The 20,746-nt window shown below is 41.0% G+C and overlaps 2 protein-coding genes across 8 annotated transcripts in view; both read right to left on the minus strand.

The window, feature by feature from the left end:
- Positions 1-44: 44 nt before the first annotated feature.
- On the minus strand, positions 45-13,513 carry LOC116320234 (NACHT, LRR and PYD domains-containing protein 14-like). Of its 5 annotated transcripts, none has more exons than XM_039614052.1 (10): positions 13,407-13,462; positions 13,227-13,297; positions 6,979-8,605; positions 6,228-6,569; positions 5,102-5,269; positions 3,959-4,129; positions 3,599-3,814; positions 3,326-3,499; positions 1,901-2,074; positions 45-1,098 (listed from the first exon to the last, which is right to left on the minus strand). In XM_039614052.1, exons 3-10 carry the CDS (start codon positions 8,586-8,588, stop codon positions 1,083-1,085), a joined length of 2,871 nt encoding a protein of 956 aa, XP_039469986.1. In that variant the 5' UTR covers positions 8,589-8,605; positions 13,227-13,297; positions 13,407-13,462; the 3' UTR covers positions 45-1,082. The 5 variants fall into 5 exon arrangements, with proteins under 5 accessions (XP_039469986.1, XP_039469985.1, XP_039469987.1 ...); XM_039614051.1 differs by having other exon boundaries at positions 13,401-13,456; XM_039614053.1 differs by lacking the exon at positions 13,227-13,297 and having other exon boundaries at positions 13,407-13,513.
- A 2,016-nt stretch (positions 13,514-15,529) lies between these two features.
- The window catches only part of LOC116320247 (ras and Rab interactor 2), a 37,883-nt gene continuing 32,666 nt past the window's right edge, over positions 15,530-20,746 (minus strand). Inside the window, exons 11-13 of one of the 3 annotated variants that reach the window (XM_031739809.2) lie at positions 20,107-20,238; positions 16,848-17,011; positions 15,530-16,589 (exon numbers count right to left, since the gene is read on the minus strand). In XM_031739809.2, coding sequence (XP_031595669.1) covers positions 16,263-16,589; positions 16,848-17,011; positions 20,107-20,238 — 623 coding nt within the window. In that variant the 3' untranslated portion in view covers positions 15,530-16,262. Of the gene's footprint in view, positions 16,590-16,790; positions 17,012-20,106; positions 20,239-20,746 lie in introns of all 3 variants that reach the window. The other 2 variants (XM_031739811.2, XM_031739810.2) reach the window with 2 other exon arrangements.

Raw genomic sequence — 20,746 nt, forward strand, 5'->3', positions numbered from 1 at the left:
GCGCTCTGCTGCAACAGAACAAATGAACCAGCACACCGCACTGCTTGGTGCAAAAATAGAGGCATTTATTGTGTGTGGTTTACAGAGATGAGGTCGGTTCTGCTGATGCATCACATTCAAGAGGAATGAAACAAATAAAACTGCATGGATATGTAAACAGTGAGTGTGACTGGGGTGACCAGGACACCGTGCCAAATATTGAGAAAATGCTCCACATTGTAGGATACGCATCCAAAGCCTCTGTTTTTGAACAGTTGTGGAAAAACAGGCAGTGAAGGTTGTCTCATGGCTCTCCTGCAGGTAAACATATTACACCCAAGGTGGAAAATTAAAAGTGACCAGCTACGATTTTGGAAGAATATGATAGAAACGCTCATAAATGAAAACAAGTTCAGTTACAAAGACTTCCAGTGACTGATTAAAGCGATAGAAGATGATTCTCAGAGTGTTTTCTACCAACTTATGTCATCCAAGTGTTTTATTATCATTCTGTTTAGCTTTAATTTAATCTGTTTCTCTCATTTTACCAGATTTTGTAATGTGTCAGTGTTTATAACTTATGTGAAGTACCCTGTAACGCTGGTTGCACCAGCTGACAGAAGGAACAGCAACAGTTCAACAGTTTCAATATTACAGTGAAAAAAATGAGAATGTAGTAAATTATGAACAATATTGTATATAAAAATGTTAGCTTGTTTTTACACCTATTGTTTTTACTTGGCTAGAAATGTCCCATTCACATGAAATAACTTTGTCCTTCACATACCACACACCTCTCAGCATTAGCAACGTGGCCCACATTTCATTTGCTGGAATATGGTCACCGTAACCAAGACGTGAGGAAATTCTTCTATGGCCCAGAAATAAAGTACTTGATTTAAAAAAAAAAACAAAAACAAAAAAAAAAAAACAACATACACAAAGAGGTAATAATGGAAAATTAAACATTTAAGAGTCTTTTAAAGCACATTTGGTATTTTTACATTATTTCTAAGCCAGAAACTCAAACTGAACAGAATTATGTGGTAGCCATCCGACTTCTGTGCAAATAAGGAAACAGAGCCATTTGTGTCACTTCCTCTTCAGTCCAATGAGACGCTGGAAGATAAGATAACAAAAAAGGCACATGAATGCTTGAAATAAAGGGAGCAACATTTGTTTTGAATAGTGAAAAGATAAGGATAGAAATGTGTTGAAGGACAGTTCTGGGTCCTATTTTCCCATTTTGGGGGTGATGATTAACTGGGAACATTCAGTTATCACAATGTAACCTAAAGTCAGTTAAACTTCAGAGACATCAGTCATTCCTGCTGGGAAGCAGAAACCACTGGTGCCCTGTTCTCTTCACAGATTCAGATTCACCCTGAACACCTGACAGATGTGAAAGACTCTGGGATCTGTCGCATGTGCTCAGTGTAATCCACCATATTCAAGAAAATGAGTGTTGAAGTCGTGAATGTGAATACTTCCTAATGTTTACGCTGCTTAAATGCAATCATGTGATACCTCAGAGTGAGACTTATATTTGGAACCTATCAGTGGGCAAAATAACAACAACTTTAATGTGGAGCACTGCTTTAAGGCATTACACTCCCACTGTTTCAGGGCTGTTGGTTATATTACGGCTCAACGTTGGATGAAAACAAACATTTCTGTCCTTTTTAATAACAGACCCAAAGAGATGGAACAATAGTGCCCAGGTTTTAAAATCTCACAATTTTTCTTTTGCGCAGTACCGTCTGAGGTCTCACGTTTTACAACAAAATAAATGTAGAAACTATGAGTGTTACGATACTTATACATTATCCGTTTTTCTTGGTTCTTAATGACCATCCAACAAGGCAAAAGCAGAAACACCACCTGCTCTTATCTGAGCATTTTTCAGATCGTTGGTACTCACTCTATTGTCCTGAGTGCGTATTTCTGGTTCTTCGTTAGCTCCATGAGTGCTCTGATTTCAGAGTCCTCGAGCCTGTTGCCCATCAGATGCAGCTCTCTCAGATAGAAAGGGTTTAACTTCAGGGCTGAGGTCAGGAACTGAACACTCCTCGAGGTCAGGCCACAGGTCCTCAGTCTGAACAGAAACACAAATCAAGAACACCTCAGTCTACCCCGACAGTGTGGGTCTGCAAACAAACATGCGCATGCATTTACCTGAGCTCGACTCGGGTGTATCATTTGGTTATTAAATAATTAACTTGGGCGAGCACTTTGTGTTCAAACATTAACAGGATATGTTTGTTATCACATCTGTCATTTGAGCAATAACTACATAAATTCAAGGGCAAATCAAGAAATTCGTTACTCGTTATCTCATGGAGACGGTGACACACAGTCTCTCCAGTGCACGTCTTTTTAATTAAGAGGAGCTGCAAATTCAGTTGTGCGTTACTGACACCATCACATCTTATATTTGACTTATATTTCACCTTGTCACGATATTTTGTTATGAAATACAGATCTGGACATCTGGATGCATTACTGGGCTCACAGTCGACTGTGCTACAAAAACAGTAACTTAGCAGCCCATATGTGTGGAAGTATTCAAGGTCTCGCCCATTTGCTACTACTGTGAAAAAGCACCATTGAAGGTAAAGAAACAAAGCGGTGGAGGAGCTGTGGAGTGTGGGGTAATATCATCTGAAGGTTAAAGGCACAAAGAGACGAAAAAAAATCATTTGAGAAAACAAAAAGTACAAATTTATGAAAGAACTATGCAAAATTTCAAGAGAGAAACTTTTGTTAGTCGAGGAACAAAATTGCTTCACTTTACACCAGGGGTGGGGAACTCCAGGCCTCAAGGGCCGGTGTCCTGCAGGTTTTAGATCTCACCCTGGGTCAACACACCTGAATCAAATGATTACCAGGCCTCTGAAGAGCATGTTGAGGAGGTAATTTACCCATTTAAATCAGCCTGCAGGACACCGGCCCTCGAGTTCCCACACCCCTGCTTTACGCAGTTAACTGGGTACAAGATTCACTTATTTCAGGGGTTGGGGAACTCCAGGCCTCGAGGGCCAGTGCGGATGTGAATTTCTCTCCACGTGACAACGGAAAACTGTTCAACTATTTTTTCCATCATAAAATGTTCATGTTTTTTTTATTTTATTTTTTAACATATTTGTGAGAGTTTTTTAACATATATTTGTAAATTTTCATGTACATTTTTTAGTCTTTTCACACAAACTGAGAACCTGAATCTTACTTCAGTGGCTCTAATATGCCACTGCAGATACAGCCCATGTTTTGACTCATTTAACTTTATCAGAAAAAGGCTTTTTTGTTGTTGATTTTTTTAAACATAGTATAGAGTTTAACAACTTACGACAGTTTCTCAAGTTTGCACTCCAGGCTTTGGAGTCCTATGCAGAGTTTCTTCACTCCCTTATCTTGAAGGTCGTTGTGAGACAGGTCGAGCTCGCTGAGAATGTTCACTTTTGACATCAGTCCAGAGGCGAGCTCTGCACAGCAGCTGTCAGTCAGACTGCAGTAACTCAGGCTGAAAGGAAGCAAAGAGCTATGTTGCAGCAAACTTTTCTTTCAGTCAAACTGAGCGCACGGGGTCATTATGATGTCTGGTTAAAAAAAAAAGATTCACTTGAGAGTTTTCAGGTGGCTCAAAGGATTCATTAGGCCGGGTGAAATTTCTTTCACTCCTTTGTCTCCGATGTGGTTCATGCTGAGGTCCAGGTCTATCAGCTCCACCGCCTGCCACTCACCAATTCCCATCCAGCCGTTGGTGAGCTGCGAGATTGAACAGAGGACCTTTGCCAGGTAGCGACAACCTGCAGCAGTGATTCCACATCGTGAAACACTGAGGAGAAATACCACAAAAATGATTAGTGTGTTAGGCCACATATTCATCAATATCTTTAATGCATTGATTAAAAAAATAAATCTTTGCCAGGATTTTTAATGTTGCTTTGTTTCAGTCAGTGTGTAATCAGGTCATGCTTACTTGAGTTTTTGGAGACTACACCATGCATACATGCCTTCACAGATGATTTTAAACCCAGCATCTTTCAAGCTGTTGTTGCTCAAATTGAGTTCTAACAGAGTGCTCGTTTCACACTTCAGAGCTTCCCCGATACTTTCACAGCTCAGCACGGTGAGGTCGCAGTAGTACAACCTGCCAAAGACATGAAAGACCATATGAGTGAAATCTATTAATTTATGCTGATAAGCAGCAGTTACCCATATATCTGTGGTGACAGACGTGTTTTGTTTTGTTTTAAATTAGCTTTCTAGAAAAGTATAATGAAGTTAGAGTCATAAATATGGGCTAAACATGCAGAGTTTTTGCTTTAATTACTGGCTGTAAATAAAAGATGGAAGCAGCAAGGGCAGCCTCATTAGCCACATTATGGTACCATGATATTTTTGGAGCCAGAAGTGACCATATTTGGAGAGGGTGACACGCTAAGTTGACAAACAAAAATTTGTCAACAAAAAGTTACAAAAATTAAACTGTATGAGCACAATATGTACACAAGTTCCTGCCATATTATTTGTCAGATAATTGTATTAAAAAGCTCAGAAAAGGCACCAACACACTGGAGAAATCCAGTTCAGTGACTGCAGTTAGTAGCTACAGTTACATCTGTCAAAGTAGCCACTAAGCCTTAGCAGCATAAATTCCTCCAACTGTCCACAGAAGCCAAAAGATATTTTTGTTAGCAACCCAATCAACACTGATTGGGTTGTTGAACTCACACATGTGTTCATTAAAATGCCGTCTAAATTGCACCCGCCTGGATCTGTGGTTATTTATGGATTCCTTCTCTCAACATTGAACCCTAACAGTTGTAAACATGGTTGTTTCTGCTTTAAAGCTGGAGTTTTTAACATGGTAGCCTATGGGGGCTGACTAGGTGTAAAACGATCAGCTTCACACAAAAAAAGAGGGGACTGTGTATAAAAATGGCTTAAATTCCCCTCGAGTTAATTCGATATTTGTGATCTACTCACTAAATCAAGGCTAACCACACTTAAAGCCAATATTTATCCCATAAATCAAACGTATCTATCTATGAACGCAAATTTTATATGCTTTGGTAGGTTACTGAAAAAAAGGACTTTCTGTAGATTAAGATATACTTACTCCAACTTTTTTAGACGTGATATGTCAAAATTCTTAAATATCTCATTGGCCCCCCTGTCTCCAATCATGTTGATGCTTAGATCCAACACACTGAGACAACCAGGGTCCTTGTCCAGAGCTGAGCCCAGATGATAGCAGCCAGCCTCTTCAATGTCACACTGTGACAACCTATGAGTAAGAAATACAGATAATAAATACACACGACTCTGGTCAAAAAGCAAAGTTCTAAATTAAACAATTTCATCTGTGGGGAATGGTTTTATCAGTGTCATTTTATTATTGTATGTGCACAGCTGTGAGTAAAAGGTGCAGCATTTACACTATCACTCCTTAAAGTATTCGGACTGCTTGATTTCCGCTTTTTTCCTCAGTAATAAATGATTAATGTTTTAAAAATGTTAATATCAAGGCAAACAGACAACATAAATACACAGGACTGGTATATCCACATCATAAATCAGGCTAAGCAAATACATGAAGGTGGTTATCAGCTCACTTAGGCCGAGGGTTATCAGTGTAGGTATGGGCATGTTCACATGAAAGAGCCAAAGATTTAGTAGCATCAAAGGTGTTAATGGACAGGTAAAGTAGTTGCCAGGCAGAAACAGTAAGACAGTTAGTCTTGTTGTGTCAGCTGCATCCTGGTGGGATTCAACAGCCTGAGAGGTGGTAAAGAATAAATAGGAAAAAAACCCAGAAATAAAACGGTAAGTCTTCTTAGCCTCCATGCAAACTGTACCATTGCTCATCAGGGAAAGACAAACACTTTAGATCCTATTAATCTTTGAGCTGATTGCTCAGTAGCTGGTGATCTCTTATGTGGAACATAACCATTATAGCACTGTGGCACTACAGGATGACTGGTCTGCACTTCTTCCACTCCACAATTCCTTTTTCACTGTGGAGTATTTGTAATTTTTCCTGACATATAACTGGTCTGTGGTGACAGAGTAACTATCGGCTTTATGAATGATGAAGTATTTGAGGGTTTACTTTAAGCAAAAGAAAAAAAACCAACTTGTTTTTGAGAACGTCATTGGGGTTTAAAATTAATCAACAAAATGAAGTCAGAAAAGCATTAGGGGGTCTTGATAGAGAAGCTACGCTTTACCATCTGAACACTTACTTTAATGTCTGCAGCCGGCAACTAGAACTTCCCAAACCACACGACAGTAGCTTCAGCCCCTGATTTCCTATTCCATTGCTGCTAAGATCCAGCTCTTGCAATTTGTGTTGTATCAGGCATTGGCTCAAATACTGACAGGTCTCTGCGGTCAGTCCACAGCCTTGCAGCCGAAGTATTTTCAGCCTGCAATTCAAACTGTTCAGCCCCTCTGCAAGTTCCTGGACTCCACTGGTGCTGAAGCTGTTGTACCCCAGATCCAGCTCCCTCAGGAATGACTCCTTTGAGCTTAGGACCGCTGCCAACGCTGGGCAACTCTTGTCAGTCAGGTTGGAGAATTTCAGCCTGCAAAGAGGTAGAAGTTAATGGCATCTGGCAAAGAGGGAAATATTGTATGTCCAGGTAGATGTTTAAGTATGTAGACAATGAAGTAATTTTGCAGTTACAGCTCTGTGCACAATCACGGTGGGTTTTAGATTGAACCCCTGACACACTGACTTACAGCTTTAATTCAAGGGGTTTAACAAGAGTCCTGCATTACCTGAAGGAACATAGTTTTGTCATATGATGCGAGTTAAATGATTTCAGTTCATTTAAATGTCCGAATATGTGTGTAGCATCTGCATATACTGCCCTGTGATTGTGAACACTGCCTCTCGCCCTATAACAGCTAGGATCCAGCATTGCCTGGATAAGTGGTTAAGAAAATAGGCGTATGGATAAAATTCAGTGAATGCAATAGGTACAAACTTACATGGCTTTCCTGGATTTGAAAATAGCTGGAATATTCTTGATGAGTTTCTCATCAGATCTCACTGACACCTCCATCTCAAACGTCTCTCGAATCCCTTCAAAAGCTCTGATCCTCTGCATCAAGTCTCTCCAGTGCATCAGTGAGAATCCTGGGATCTGAGAAATGCCATACCTCTGAAAGAACCTGACCTCCTCCTGCAACGCCTGACTGTCGTACTCCCGCAGGCAGTGAAACAATATAACGGTGCTGTAGGACGATATCTTGCTCAGGATCTTCTCCTTGACATAGTCAAAGAGCAAATCATTGGGAAGCAACAGCATGTGCTCCTTAATGAGGCCAAACATGAAACGAAGTAGGAGATCAGAGACTCCCTTATTATTTGCCAGCACTTTATCCACTAGATCCTGAATATAGGAGCTTAAATTTATTTTATGAGTTTTGATGTCCTCCAGTTTCTGAGACGCAGCCAGGAACTCTTGAACGCTCAAGTGCCCAAAGCGAAACACAGTGGTACCGTTCAGTCCCGTCTCCGTTCTCAAAACAAGCGGGCATGTTTCTGCAAAAGCTAAAGCTTCCTCGACACTTATCCCGTTTCCTGAAAGGTCATCCTCATACATGACATTCCGCACTCCCATCCGAAGCAGTGCCACCTTCTTCAGCTTGGTAAAGATAGGCAAGTGTTTAGCTTCCAGCGCACCGAAACCCAGATTGTAAATCTCAGTTAAACTCAAGGGATGCATTTTAAAACCCTTTTGCCCTTTTACGTGATCCTTTAAAGCACTTGCCATAATGGTGCAGATCGGAGGTATCTGACACAGGGAGTCCAGGCTCCTCGATATTTTCACATGATTGATGGCTTTGTTGGCAAGATCATAATCACCGATGACCATCCTGAAGTGCTGCTCCTTCTGTTCATCTCTGAATCCCCGCAGCTCCGTCTTTTTCAGCAAATAAAAGGGAGGTATGCGTGATTCGGCTGAAATTCGAGACGTTACCCATATATGAGCTCTGGGGAGTAAATTTCCCCTGATCAGGTTAGTGACAAAACTGTCTACAGTTGATGCTTCAGAAACATCACTCACAGCTGGACAGCCAAAGTTGAGCTGGATTTGAAACTCGTCTAGTCCATCGAGAATGAACCACACCCCGTCTTCATTTAGGACGGACGCATCAAGCTCCTTCAGTTCAGGGTAAAATGTCTGGAGAAGCTCAATTAGGCTCAGTCTATCTTTCAGCAGATTCAATTCCCAGAAAGTGAGAGGAAACAAGAAGCTGATGTTGTGGTACCCCTTGTCCTTGGCCCAATCAAGAGCACAGCTCTGCACCATTGTGGTTTTTCCGACTCCGCTCACTCCTAAAGTGATGACTGTTCTATTTCTGTTTTTATGTTGACATTTGCACGATAAAACGTCTGCAAGTGGAGCGTCTGGAAAAAAGAAGCTCCTATCCAGGCTTCTGTACTCATGCTGGAAGAAATCAGGCTCTATGTAGTTGTACCTGACGTCCTGATAGCAGAGCCTCGAAGGAAGTATTGAGCTTTTGGAAAAGGCCTCAACCAGGCTCTCATATTTGCTCCTCAGTGCGGCTTTGAGGCAGGTTTGGAGATCCATAACAATGGTAGATGTTCCTGAAAAGATGAAAAGTCAGTGAGAAACATTTTACTACAGAGTCAGTCCACAAAAACTCAGTCAGTGTCTCCCACCTGAACCCCTCAGAAGGTTAAAAACACATTTAGGCCATTAAAACCCGACTAAATCAATTTTACACTCAATGCAAGTGCCACAATCACATTTTTGTTCAGAATGCTTTTTTATTACCAGCTCTGAGCATCAATAAGTGGGATACATCATGCTTTCAATAACAAAACAGGCCCAGTTTAATGTTTGTAACAAAGACTAACCAAGAGGAACAATCACTGTGACCCTGATCTTTAGAAATTGAATGATCCAATGTTGAGGACACAGACAGCTGGAGACATGGTGCAGAGCAGTCATTCCTGTTTTACTCTGAAGTCGCTGCCTGGAGCACGTGCACAGGTGCTCTGTTGTAATCTACAGCTTGAACACGCAAGGCTGCACAGTCACACAAAATTTGCAGGCACGTGGATGTCTGTGAATAACCTTGTGCATGCTGTCTAATGACAAAGTTTACCTCATTTGGACAGTCAGACTCAAGCGGACCCTTGACCCTCTCCAGGTTGAGTTGAAGGAAGCTAAACTTTATTTTTTAATTTAACACCGCATGAGACTAAAACTCTTGGACTGCCATTCGACTGAGGAATCTCTTTGGATGACAATCAGCTGACTGACATTCACCTCAAGCACTAAAGACTAGTCAAAACCTTTGGCACCCTGGATGTTTGATGTGTGTTCTGATAATTCACTGAAGACATTTTTAAACAGTGCATTCTGGGTAAACTTTCAGGAGTCATATCACCATGTGGGACAGGTGGCTGCTCCATAGATCATACAAAAGGTCTCCTCTCTACCTGGATTTTCATACCAGACTTATTTTCTAGCCTCTAGCCTTCTTCTGTGCCAATGAAATTTTTCTACTATAATTTATTTTAAAGCTATATAATGTGAAAATATGAGAACCAATTAGGTGTTCAGATGTTCTCTGCAACAGTTTAATATAGCCCCTCAGACTTAGTGTTGGTTTTACAGGGAGTGCAGAATTATTAGGCAAGTTGTATTTTTGAGGAATAATTTTATTATTGAACAACAACCATGTTCTCAATGAACCTAAAAAACTCATCAATATCAAAGCTGAATGTTTTTGGAAGTAGTTTTTAGTTTGTTTTTAGTTTGAGCTATTTTTAGGGGATATCTGTGTGTGCAGGTGACTATTACTGTGCATAATTATTAGGCAACTTAACAAAACAAATATATACCCATTTCAATTATTTATTTTTACCAGTGAAACCAATATAACATCTCCACATTCACAAATATACATTTCTGACATTCAAAAACAAAACAAAAACAAATCAGCGACCAATATAGCCACCTTTCTTTGCAAGGACACTCAAAAGCCTGCCATCCATGGATTCTGTCAGTGTTTTGATCTGTTCACCATCAACATTGCGTGCAGCAGCAACCACAGCCTCCCAGACACTGTTCAGAGAGGTGTACTGTTTTCCCTCCTTGTAAATCTCACATTTGATGATGGACCACAGGTTCTCAATGGGGTTCAGATCAGGTGAACAAGGAGGCCATGTCATTAGTTTTTCTTCTTTTATACCCTTTCTTGCCAGCCACGCTGTGGAGTACTTGGACGCGTGTGATGGAGCATTGTCCTGCATGAAAATCATGTTTTTCTTGAAGGATGCAGACTTCTTCCTGTACCACTGCTTGAAGAAGGTGTCTTCCAGAAACTGGCAGTAGGACTGGGAGTTGAGCTTGACTCCATCCTCAACCCGAAAAGGCCCCACAAGCTCATCTTTGATGATACCAGCCCAAACCAGTACTCCACCTCCACCTTGCTGGCGTCTGAGTCGGACTGGAGCTCTCTGCCCTTTACCAATCCAGCCACGGGCCCATCCATCTGGCCCATCAAGACTCACTCTCATTTCATCAGTCCATAAAACCTTAGAAAAATCAGTCTTGAGATATTTCTTGGCCCAGTCTTGAGGTTTCAGCTTGTGTGTCTTGTTCAGTGGTGGTCGTCTTTCAGCCTTTCTTACCTTGGCCATGTCTCTGAGTATTGCACACCTTGTGCTTTTGGGCACTCCAGTGATGTTGCAGCTCTGAAATATGGCCAAACTGGTGGCAAGTGGCATCTTGGCAGCTGCACGCTTGACTTTTCTCAGTTCATGGGCAGTTATTTTGCGCCTTGTTTTTCCACACGCTTCTTGCGACCCTGTTGACTATTTTGAATGAAACGCTTGATTGTTCAATGATCACGCTTCAGAAGCTTTGCAATTTTAAGACTGCTGCATCCCTCTGCAAGATATCTCACTATTTTTGACTTTTCTGAGCCTGTCAAGTCCTTCTTTTGACCCATTTTGCCAAAGGAAAGGAAGTTGCCTAATAATTATGCACACCTGATATAGGGTGTTGATGTCATTAGACCACACCCCTTCTCATTACAGAGATGCACATCACCTAATATGCTTAATTGGTAGTAGGCTTTCGAGCCTATACAGCTTGGAGTAAGACAACATGCATGAAGAGGATGATGTGGACAAAATACTCATTTGCCTAATAATTCTGCACTCCCTGTATAAATAACTGTAGAGAGCAAAAACTGTTACATTTAGAGTTTTTGTTGTTGACAAAGATTAAATGTGTTTTTCAGGCCTTAATATGTGCATTTCCCTGTACTTATGAAGTCACAGGGACTGAAAAAGGCAAGTAAGTTCCCAATTTCAACTCCTATCAACTTTAGAGCTCGTAAAATATTGTTAGGAAGAATGCAAAATGTCAACCAAAACATTTTTCCCCGGAACAAATGGTTTAATAAGATGCTAAGATTTACACTGGATCTAGAAATTAATACACCAGAGAGACAGCTCAGAGAGGATTCTTGTGAGGAAGGACATACAGAAGGTTGGTGAGACAAAGGAAGAAGCTAGGCACAAGGTGAGATGGGGGCAGATAACCCCCTGTGGCGACCTCTAAAGGGAGCAGTAAAGAAGAAGAAAGAAAAAAGATCATTAAAAGCATTGGAGATGCCTGTTTCACAGAGCACGATTTGGAGCTTAGTGTGATAACTGCAGGCTTAAATGCACATCAACACTCATGTTTATCCAGGGAAAAACACTTACACTGAAGTGTAATCATATAAACATTTCAAACTAAAAACAGTAACGGGGCCAATACATGAAATCATCGTTGTTTCAGATGAAGATATGTTGTAAGGCTCGTGCTTTCTCCTGTGTTTTGTTGCATTTTGTTGTGCTTGCTAAAAATACATTCATTTTTTTTAGAAGTTACTCTCACTCAGCAGCAAATGAAATACTTATTTTACCTGTTGCCTGATAATTATTTACTGTATTATTGATCTGCATATCAATAGTCACTGTAGCCTAACCCTAACCCTGTGTAGGATTGCGCATGCTCATTGATAAAAGTTCTTATTTCGGAACAGAAAAAGCGCCCCCAATATAGCCGGAATAGCTGAAAAGTAAAAAATAAAAATAAAGAAACCTAACCATCATTTGAACACATAGAAATGAATTTTAACTAAAATCGACCCCTAGAAAAACACCTTCAGCTGCTTTAAACCAGAATTTGAAATCGAAAGTAAAACGGGCTTCGCCTGACAGCTGCCGGTGTTTAGCAAAAACCTCACCCAGCTGAACTGCAAGGCGGGACTGTTGACTCTGCTTCATCTTGCATTATACTGAGTCATTTACGTATTAACAAGCGAGCCAAACTCACCGAAGAAGGCACAGCACCTTTCTTTTCCACGAAACTGCGGCGTTCACGGCAGCATTGTGCGGAGAAGAAAACAACAAGAAAAAAATACTTTCACTTTCTCAGGACCCGCCACAGCTGAGGAGCACAAATGGGCGTGAACCACAAAGCTGATATAACCGGAGAATGACCGCTCTCTGGACTACTGGTTTTATAGGGGGCGCTAGCTAGCTACTCCAGCGCTTTTGCCCGAAACAACACATCTCCCGAGTTAAAGATTTTTATTCTCGTTTTCACTTCGTTTTACACAGAAGCGGCCATAACAATATACATAACTCCACTTTTAGATCTTTATCGATTTTAACCTTCTGTGAGCGTTAGGGACAGCACGCTGAGCAACTTTCCCAGTATCCACCATTTTGACTCCTGGCATGAAGCCAGCCGCAGCGGGGAATTTAAAGTAAGCAGTTTCTGATGGACTCGCCTTCAACCGCCACAGCCAGCTCTTCTTCTACAAACTTGCACCCTGTTGTGGTTTAATAACCTTTCTAACAGCTGCCTGACGTTTGTAAACGGGCGCAATCAAGGAAGTATGTCCCGACGTAAATCCTTAACAGCCAGTGTGCGTTTGCGGAATGGGAAAAATCAAGAAAGGAAATAAGGAAATAAATGCAGTTTTTTGAATTCGTTAAAATTATCGCTGCTGTATTCCCGAAACTACTTCCGCCTTTTTTATTCCATTGTTTACTTATTTTTCCTCTTTGTACAATCACATTCACAGGCTCTCCCACACTGGCTCTGATATCTACCAATCCCCAGAGACACAGGACTTCTCTTAGATTTCGTCGTGGATTCCAGACACCTGTGCTCCATCACCTATTCACTCACCTGCAGTATTTAAAGACGGGTTGACTCCTCCTCTCTAGGCCTTCATCTCTCTGCCCACTTGCAGCCTCAGCCTTAAGAAAGTAAGGGCTGCGATTTTAGTCCCCTTTGTTGGTAAACTGCATTTAAATCTACCAGTTCTGGTTTAAACCTTAACACCTGTCCTTACTTACTTACCCTCACCTTAACTGGTTGCGGCAGATGCCCGGTGTCCGCCCCTCCCCCAGTCTGTTTCTGCTGGAGGTTTCCTCCTGTTAAAAGGGAGTTTTTCCTTCCCACTGTTGCCAAAGTACGGAGCAAGGCAAGGGACATTGGGGCAAGGCAAGATGTACTTTTGCGATTCAATTTCATTTTTTTTCCAATTTTTTTCCCCTCCAATGTCCCTTGTCGGGCTCCGTACCAAAGTGCTTGCTCACAGGGCGTCATCTAATTGTCGGGGTTTTCTTTGTATTATTGTAGGATCTTTACAGTATAAAGTGTCTTGGAGCAACTGTTGTTGTGACTTAAGGCTATATAATGAAAACTTAATTCCATCTTCTTTGGGTATTAGAATCGTAGGGGATTTTTATTTAGGGATAATCCAAACCAAATTTTGAAGGCTACCTGGAGTCTGTATTGCCCTGTAAGTGCCACAGAGGGGCAGTCTGTGCTTATTAAAGCTGACACAAACATAGAGCTAAGTTGGGATTTCCTGATGTGTGTGGTCTCTCTGAAAGGTAGGTTGTACCTAGGTAATGCATGAGGCAGGCTTCTTACAGTGTCCTTTAAGAGCAATAAGCATGCTACATACAGGGACTTCACATAGATTCTTCTTCATTACATTAATTACAGCCTTGCAAGACATGCAGCTTTGTTTTCTGGTATGTGACACAATCATACACTTTAATCTTCTGGCCTCAACATAAATCTGAGTGTTTCACTTGTACCTAAACTGCTTGTTTGGAGTCAGTATTGGTCTAAACACATACCGTCTTTAATCTTTGCTAAATTGCTTTGAACTACACATAGCAGTCAACTCACCTAACCTTTATTTGATCCCTTCTCCTTAGCGCACTGATCAAATAGACAAAACCCACAATCTGTCTTTGTTTCTTGTCCTGTTTTTTTGCCTCAGCCTCTAAATCCACCTTTGCTTTCCTGTATTTATTACAAAGGCCACACTTGTGGCTTTGAAGATCTTTAGTTGAACCCATGTTCCCAAGAGACAGGCAGGAGTCACAATGAACCGGGGACAAAGACTGGAGAACAACTCCATTAGCTTGAAGCCTAATGTTTTACTATCAGCTCCAGGAAGCTTTTCAGTTTGTTACAATACATTATGTACCACACTTTGGCATACACTATTGTGAGTACATTAACATTGTTGTTCAGGCGTGGTTCAAATGGCCATCACAGAGGTCAGAGGGTCAGCGTGGAGCCTGATGCTGCTAACAAAACAAGCCACCAGAAAATCAAATAAAAAGAAGATTCATGTTAACAGTCCACTTGAGGCTTAAAAGGTGACAGAGTCCCGATATTTTTCCAAATAAAATAAATACTTTTGGACTCTTTAGTTTCCTCCTTCATAACAACTGTAATGTGGTGGATATATTTTTAACTGATCCCACAATGATGCTTAAATTTAGGGGTGTAAACAGGCTGCCTGTCCCAACACACAGAGGCATGTCTGAGTGCTGCAAACCTTCACCTCTACTAATGTTTTTGTTTTAGGAACCTGTTTATTCTATTTTATTTGAGTGTAAACTTGGTGTGGAAATAAAACTTGGTGGATTACTTGCTGTGCAGTCTTGTTTAAATGTGCTGCATAAATAAACAGATATGGCTGAATTCGTGAAGCATGTTGAATTAAATTAGATGTAGACTCATTCAAAAGGTGGCTGTTTTGTGGTCGGAGTCCACCAATGTATCGCTGTATAGTTGTAAAAAAAGTAAAAAGTATTCTTTTTTTTTTTTTAAATACAGACTCAGGTTTTCTGAGTTTGAGAAATTTACCTGGCAAGTCTTCCAGATTAATGGTGTTTGAAATGGTTTGGCATAATGCACCATGTTTCACTTCAGCTGTCCAATATGTGAGATCTTGTGTAGCTCATCTCAGACATGTTGAGTGTAGAAAACAAAGCTGCTCACCGCTGCATTAACAGGCAGATACAAATGTTTAAACCCTCAGGTTATGACTAATGGTGCATTTTGCAAATGTGTGATTTTGTCTCATAAATGTAGCAAAATCATTCATTGTTCTCTTCCTGTTGTTGTGCTACTGAATTGTGACTTTTCAGAAAAACATAAATACAGGAGTCAGCAAGCGGCCTCGTTTAAAGTGTATTTTATAAATTTACATATCCAGCTTTGAGCTTTTTTTTTTTATAACATACAATAGAAACAGTGCAGATTTAAGTCGACTTTGGAGAAATATCTGGCATAAATAAAGTCCAGTATTGAGTCCAGTACAGAAACAGTAATTCAGAATACAAATCTTTGTCACTTAAGGGATAAAAAATATTTGGATATAAAAATATTTCTACACACAAATACCAACTGCAGTTGTCCAGCAACTGCAGAACAATAAAAAAAGAACAATCATACACTTAACAAAAGCTCATTTCTCTTTTTAAATTAATGTTTAGAGTGGAGTTTTAATCTGGGTTGAATGCTGTCAGTAGCAAACAGTATAATCAATTCCTTTTAAAGGCACCGAGGGAGCAGTAGTTAAGGCAAAAGTTAGTCATTTTTTTTGAGGATGGTATACGTGTCCATCATGGCCAAACATTTCATTTCCTCCCACGTAACACATGCTAAACTCCTTTATAACCAAAGCTGATACAGGCTGCTAAATTTACCCTTCTTTGTCTTTTTGTGAGCCAGATTCAAAGTGTTTCCAGACTTCAACCTAATAAAAAACTCATTTGCTAATCAAAGACATCCTTATTTCATATCTGCATCAACATGCCAACGTCTAGTTTCGACCATCTCCTTTCTCCTGACTTCAAACCTCTCCACAAAACATCAACAAGCACCAGAGGCGTTGCTTGTCTCCCTCTGCTATTCAACCAGAGGACAGTTTCCATTTTGCACGACGCCGGGGACGCAGAGGTTCAGGTTGTGCACCCTCCTGTAGACGAAGTGGAAGACCTGAGCGCGCGGCCGGCTGTGGAGCTCGGCTTTTATTTGCTGAGGGTGCGTGTCTGGGGTGAGCTGCTGGCTGGTTTCCTCGTTGACCAGAAACAGAGCGTAGTTCTCAGGGTCGGAGATCCTGAACTTCTGGGCGCACAGCGAGCAGACCTCTTCTGTGGTGGTGTACGGGTGGACGACCAGCGTTTTGGCCGTGCACCCCACCCCCGGCTCTTGCAGCGCGACTCGGAGATAGTTCTAGAGAGAAAAGAGTTCAAGTTTAGAAATCTGTAAAATGAAAGAAAGAGGCATTTCTGAGGAGGCGAGCAGGCAGGGAACCCACATGCAGTGACACAGATTTTACATGCAGTGATGTTACCACGAGCAACATGCTGTGATGTTAGTACAGACGAGACACAGCACCTTCATGCCCCTGTCCAAAGCTGGATTTACTCTTACTGGTACAACTTTGACTCACTGCCTGGATGGTCAAGGTCGGCTCAGGTCAGGTGATACCTGAAAGTCGTCCACACACGGTACTGAACGCTGGGTGGTCCGCCGGCGGTGCCACTGGTGCAGCGTGTTTCTGGCCTCGGAGCTCAGCACCCGGGCCGCCTGCTCCTCCTGGAAGTTCTTGATGAGGGACATGGCTCCGTAGGCGCTGGTCAGGTAGTAACCGCCTGGGATAAATATTAAACACAAAAAGAAATGAAACCAACCAAAGTTAAAAATAATTAAGAAAAATGAAGACAGCTGCTCCTTTGTGGCAGAAATGAATCAGATTTGGTGCATAAGGGTCAAAGATATTTACCTACATAGCTGATTATTAAACATTTTCAGTTTACGTGCCAGACAGCTTGGCGCGGATAGGAAAATATTTCACTCTTGGTACATTAAACCTCCTTATTTTTTCCTTTTGAAATGGTTCCAGCCCATTAAAAATCAAAACACTGACTGGAATTTCCTTGCTGTGAGGGCTTTTCCTTCCTGTGCAAGCATTTATCAAGTTTTCTCAAAGAACCTTCAATAAAAACTGGAGCTGAGAGTCACTGTAAAAGACCTCAGTGACATGCTCGATACTGGACCTTACACCTTCTGCTGAAGGTCAAAGCAAAGACCATGCAGCTTTCAAAAGAAGAAACAAATATGTTAAATGACTTTAGACAGAAACTGTTGGGACACTTTACAGTTCAGTCTTTACTTATTTTAGTATTTATCATCATCCTGCGAGTGAACTTTGTGTCTTTAGTTTCCACTAAATACCAAGCCTCATAATGAAGACATCAATGCTAAAGTAAGGAAAACCTCACATTTCTGTTTTTTTAATTAAACTTTAAAAGGAACTACTTCTGCAGATTTTTGGCCACTAGGGGGCAGCACAGCAGGCCAAGTCAATTTCTCTATAAGCACACTTTAAAGACAACAGGTGAGCAGAGTGCTGTACAGCTAAAAGAACCAATTAAAATAAAGTAACAACAGAACAATTAAAGTCATGGAAAACAAAACATCTGTAACTAACTCATCAAGTAGTGATGATTTTCGTAATGATTAAACCTCTGCCCTCATAGACACACGTGCCCCGCATCATTTCCAACCAACAGCAGCAACGTGGAGATATTCACGGCTCTTTCACTCCCTTGAACAGTAACTAACAGTACTGTTACACAACAGGCCATGACATAGTTTTAGTTGTAAAACATAACTCATTTGTTTCTCTTTCAGCTGTGTCACGGGTCCGAAGGCTTAATGACTCATTGTTAGCAGAAGGTGTACTGCTCTATAATTTACCAGCTTTTAAAACATCGCTCTGGGCCAGTGATGGAGATGAAAATACTTCAGTGAATCTTTAAATTCTTTAGTTTCTCAGGTTAGCGTCATGGTTGTACAGTACAGCTGTTACCAGCTGAATGTGGGAGTGTTTTCATTTTTATTTTTTTAATTAGAAAGCAAAGGGCTTTTCCCAGATATGTCCCAGATTGGCACCTTCCAAAGATTTGTTTAGCCAGAGCCAAAGGAAAATCCCTAGCTCTGGAAAATCCTGATAAAATCTGTACCCTGTAAGTTCCCCTCACTCAAACCTCTAACACAAAGATATATGAGACTTTTGAAAATTATTCTCCCAAGTTTTGTCAACAGTAGGAGAAAATATAAACACTATGGCTCAAATACACCAAAAACTAAAGGGTCACTTCATACTAATGATGTGTAACTACACCAGGCGAGGCTGCGCTGTAAAGCTGTGGGCTTTTTCCTTGCACTTGAATCAATTCTTGAGATTCTACCAGTTGCACTGCAGCATCTTTCAGAAACCTCCTAAACATTCATCAAGCAAGCATCACTAAAAATGCCACCAGGTGGATTTTTGTTTAAATTAAACAGAAGGCACGTCAAGCTGCACAGAGCAGGCGAGGGGGACCCGGCAAAGGCTTGGAGACACTTCAATTTTCAAAATGAATGACCCTGCGCAGACTGAACTCCACTCCTGAATGCTCCCGACGTGAATGAAAGACATGTGAAGGTGTAGCAAAGATACACATCTGGTTTATTCTCTGTGGTTTCGTTTACTCAGATCTGATGCACATTTTTGAAACAAAAAAAACAACAACATTTTTAGGGTGATTCATCTCATTTTCAGATACGTTTTATTTTAAATGTCACCAAGCTAAAAGTACACTGAGCAACCTAACGGGCTCTTTCGTGCACGGCGGTGACAGCCACACACTCACATATACAGGCGATTAGTCATTATTTAGACAAACAATGAGTAACATTTTACAGCTGAGAGCTCGTCATCTACTGTCATTAACATCACTGATGAAACGTGTCACCCACCACAAAAACCCCAAGTGATCTGACGGCTAATATGGAGTCGGACCCTTTCTCGTTGCCGTTTCTCTGACTTATTACCTACTAAATTATTCATGAGCAGTATTTCTGTAGTTTGGTTTTTCAAAAGAAAACAGCTCCAAGTTTGTTGCTGCTGGTAATAAAACTGATAAGAGCAGCGATACTGAATCAAAACATTAAAGCTGTAAAACCATAACAATGAGAAATAAGATGCTGTAAAAGCTGCACAGTTATTAAAGGAAAGAGTTTGGAGATAAAACTCGGCAGGTTCGTCGCTACATGCTGCAGCTTGTTTGTAGCAGGAGGGGCAGATTATTCAAAAATATTCCTTACAACAATCAGTCCTGATACAAAATCGTAATACTGTCAACCGGACTGTGGCAGGAAACCACTCCTCTCACAGTCTGAACTTCCACTACGTGACTTCCACCTGTGATCTTGGGTATGTACATCCATTAAACTGGAAGCTTCCTGTTCTCACACAGTCAACATGGCAAGACCTTCCACTGACCAGGTTACAAAACAGGGTGGACCTCTTTAGCCTCACAGCACACTGGTGCGCCCAACCTCAAGAATGAAGCATCTAAACTTTAAGACGAGGTGATGTTTTCAGTGAGCAGACCTCAGTCTCTCTCTGCTTTATTTAAAGTCCTGCTTTAACAATGTTACACATCAGCAGGAAAGGCTCTGTTATGACCCAATAATCTTTTCCTAGCAAACTAGTTTGGTACCTAAATGTAATGTAGACACTGATCTTTTAAAGTATAAGGCATATTGCAGTTCTAACTGACTCGTGACGTTATTTTTCTAAACCATGGAAAGAATTCTGCGAATATTGCGCGAACATTTCTCAGATGGTAACTGTATCTGTAACCGATGCACAAGTGCTACTGTAATGTGTATGTCCTGTGTAACCGACAGGACCTACCCTCTCCTTGAAGCAGGGATGGATCCAGCAGCTCCATCATGTACTGGATCTCCGTGTCCAGCTGCGGCATGTCGCACTGAGCCACCACATAAGTCAGCATGGGCAGGAAGTCATCGGCACCGTACATCCTCCCTGGAAGGAAACAGATGGAGAGCAGAGGGGGATGTAGGTGTAGCAGGTTTGTATTTTCAAATTATTTTTCACTTTTATGTCGTTTTTCAGTTCATTTCCAGAGTGCGTTAGATCGTTTCAGTTCTGCTTTTGTTTGAAAATGTTTCATTTTAGTTTCGTTTTTATTCGTTTTGACATTAGGTTTAATTTAATTGGAATTGTATGGAGGGCGTATGTCAAGAGGCGTGATTTAGTAAAATCAGAACAGGTGTTACTTTTTGAAAACTCCTTTTTGAAAGCAGTTGACTCACAGTCTAGACATCCAGAGTCTCAACAAACACGCCCGTCAAAGCCTCATCAGCCAAGTTGTGATAACTACTATCACAAATTAATACATTCTAAAACTACAAAATCATTTCGGTTAGTTTGTTCTAAGAGTCTGGTTTTTCATTTTTATTCTAGATAAATAAAAGATTTTTTTATCTAATTTTAGTTTTTAGTTTCATTTCAGTTAACTACAATAACCTTG

This window comes from Oreochromis aureus, linkage group 6 (assembly GCF_013358895.1).
Source record: "Oreochromis aureus strain Israel breed Guangdong linkage group 6, ZZ_aureus, whole genome shotgun sequence".
Taxonomy (NCBI): Eukaryota; Metazoa; Chordata; class Actinopteri; order Cichliformes; family Cichlidae; genus Oreochromis; species Oreochromis aureus.

Coding starts and splice junctions, on each gene's coding strand:
- LOC116320234 (XM_039614053.1), bottom strand. CDS start 8,588: ATGGATCTCCAAACCTGCCTCAAAGCCGCACTGAGGAGCAAATATGAG. Junction 3,500..3,598: donor AGCCACCTGAAAACTCTCAA/GTGAATCTTTTT, acceptor GCTTCCTTTCAG/CCTGAGTTACTGCAGTCTGA. Junction 2,075..3,325: donor TGCAAACTTGAGAAACTGTC/GTAAGTTGTTAA, acceptor GTTTCTGTTCAG/ACTGAGGACCTGTGGCCTGA.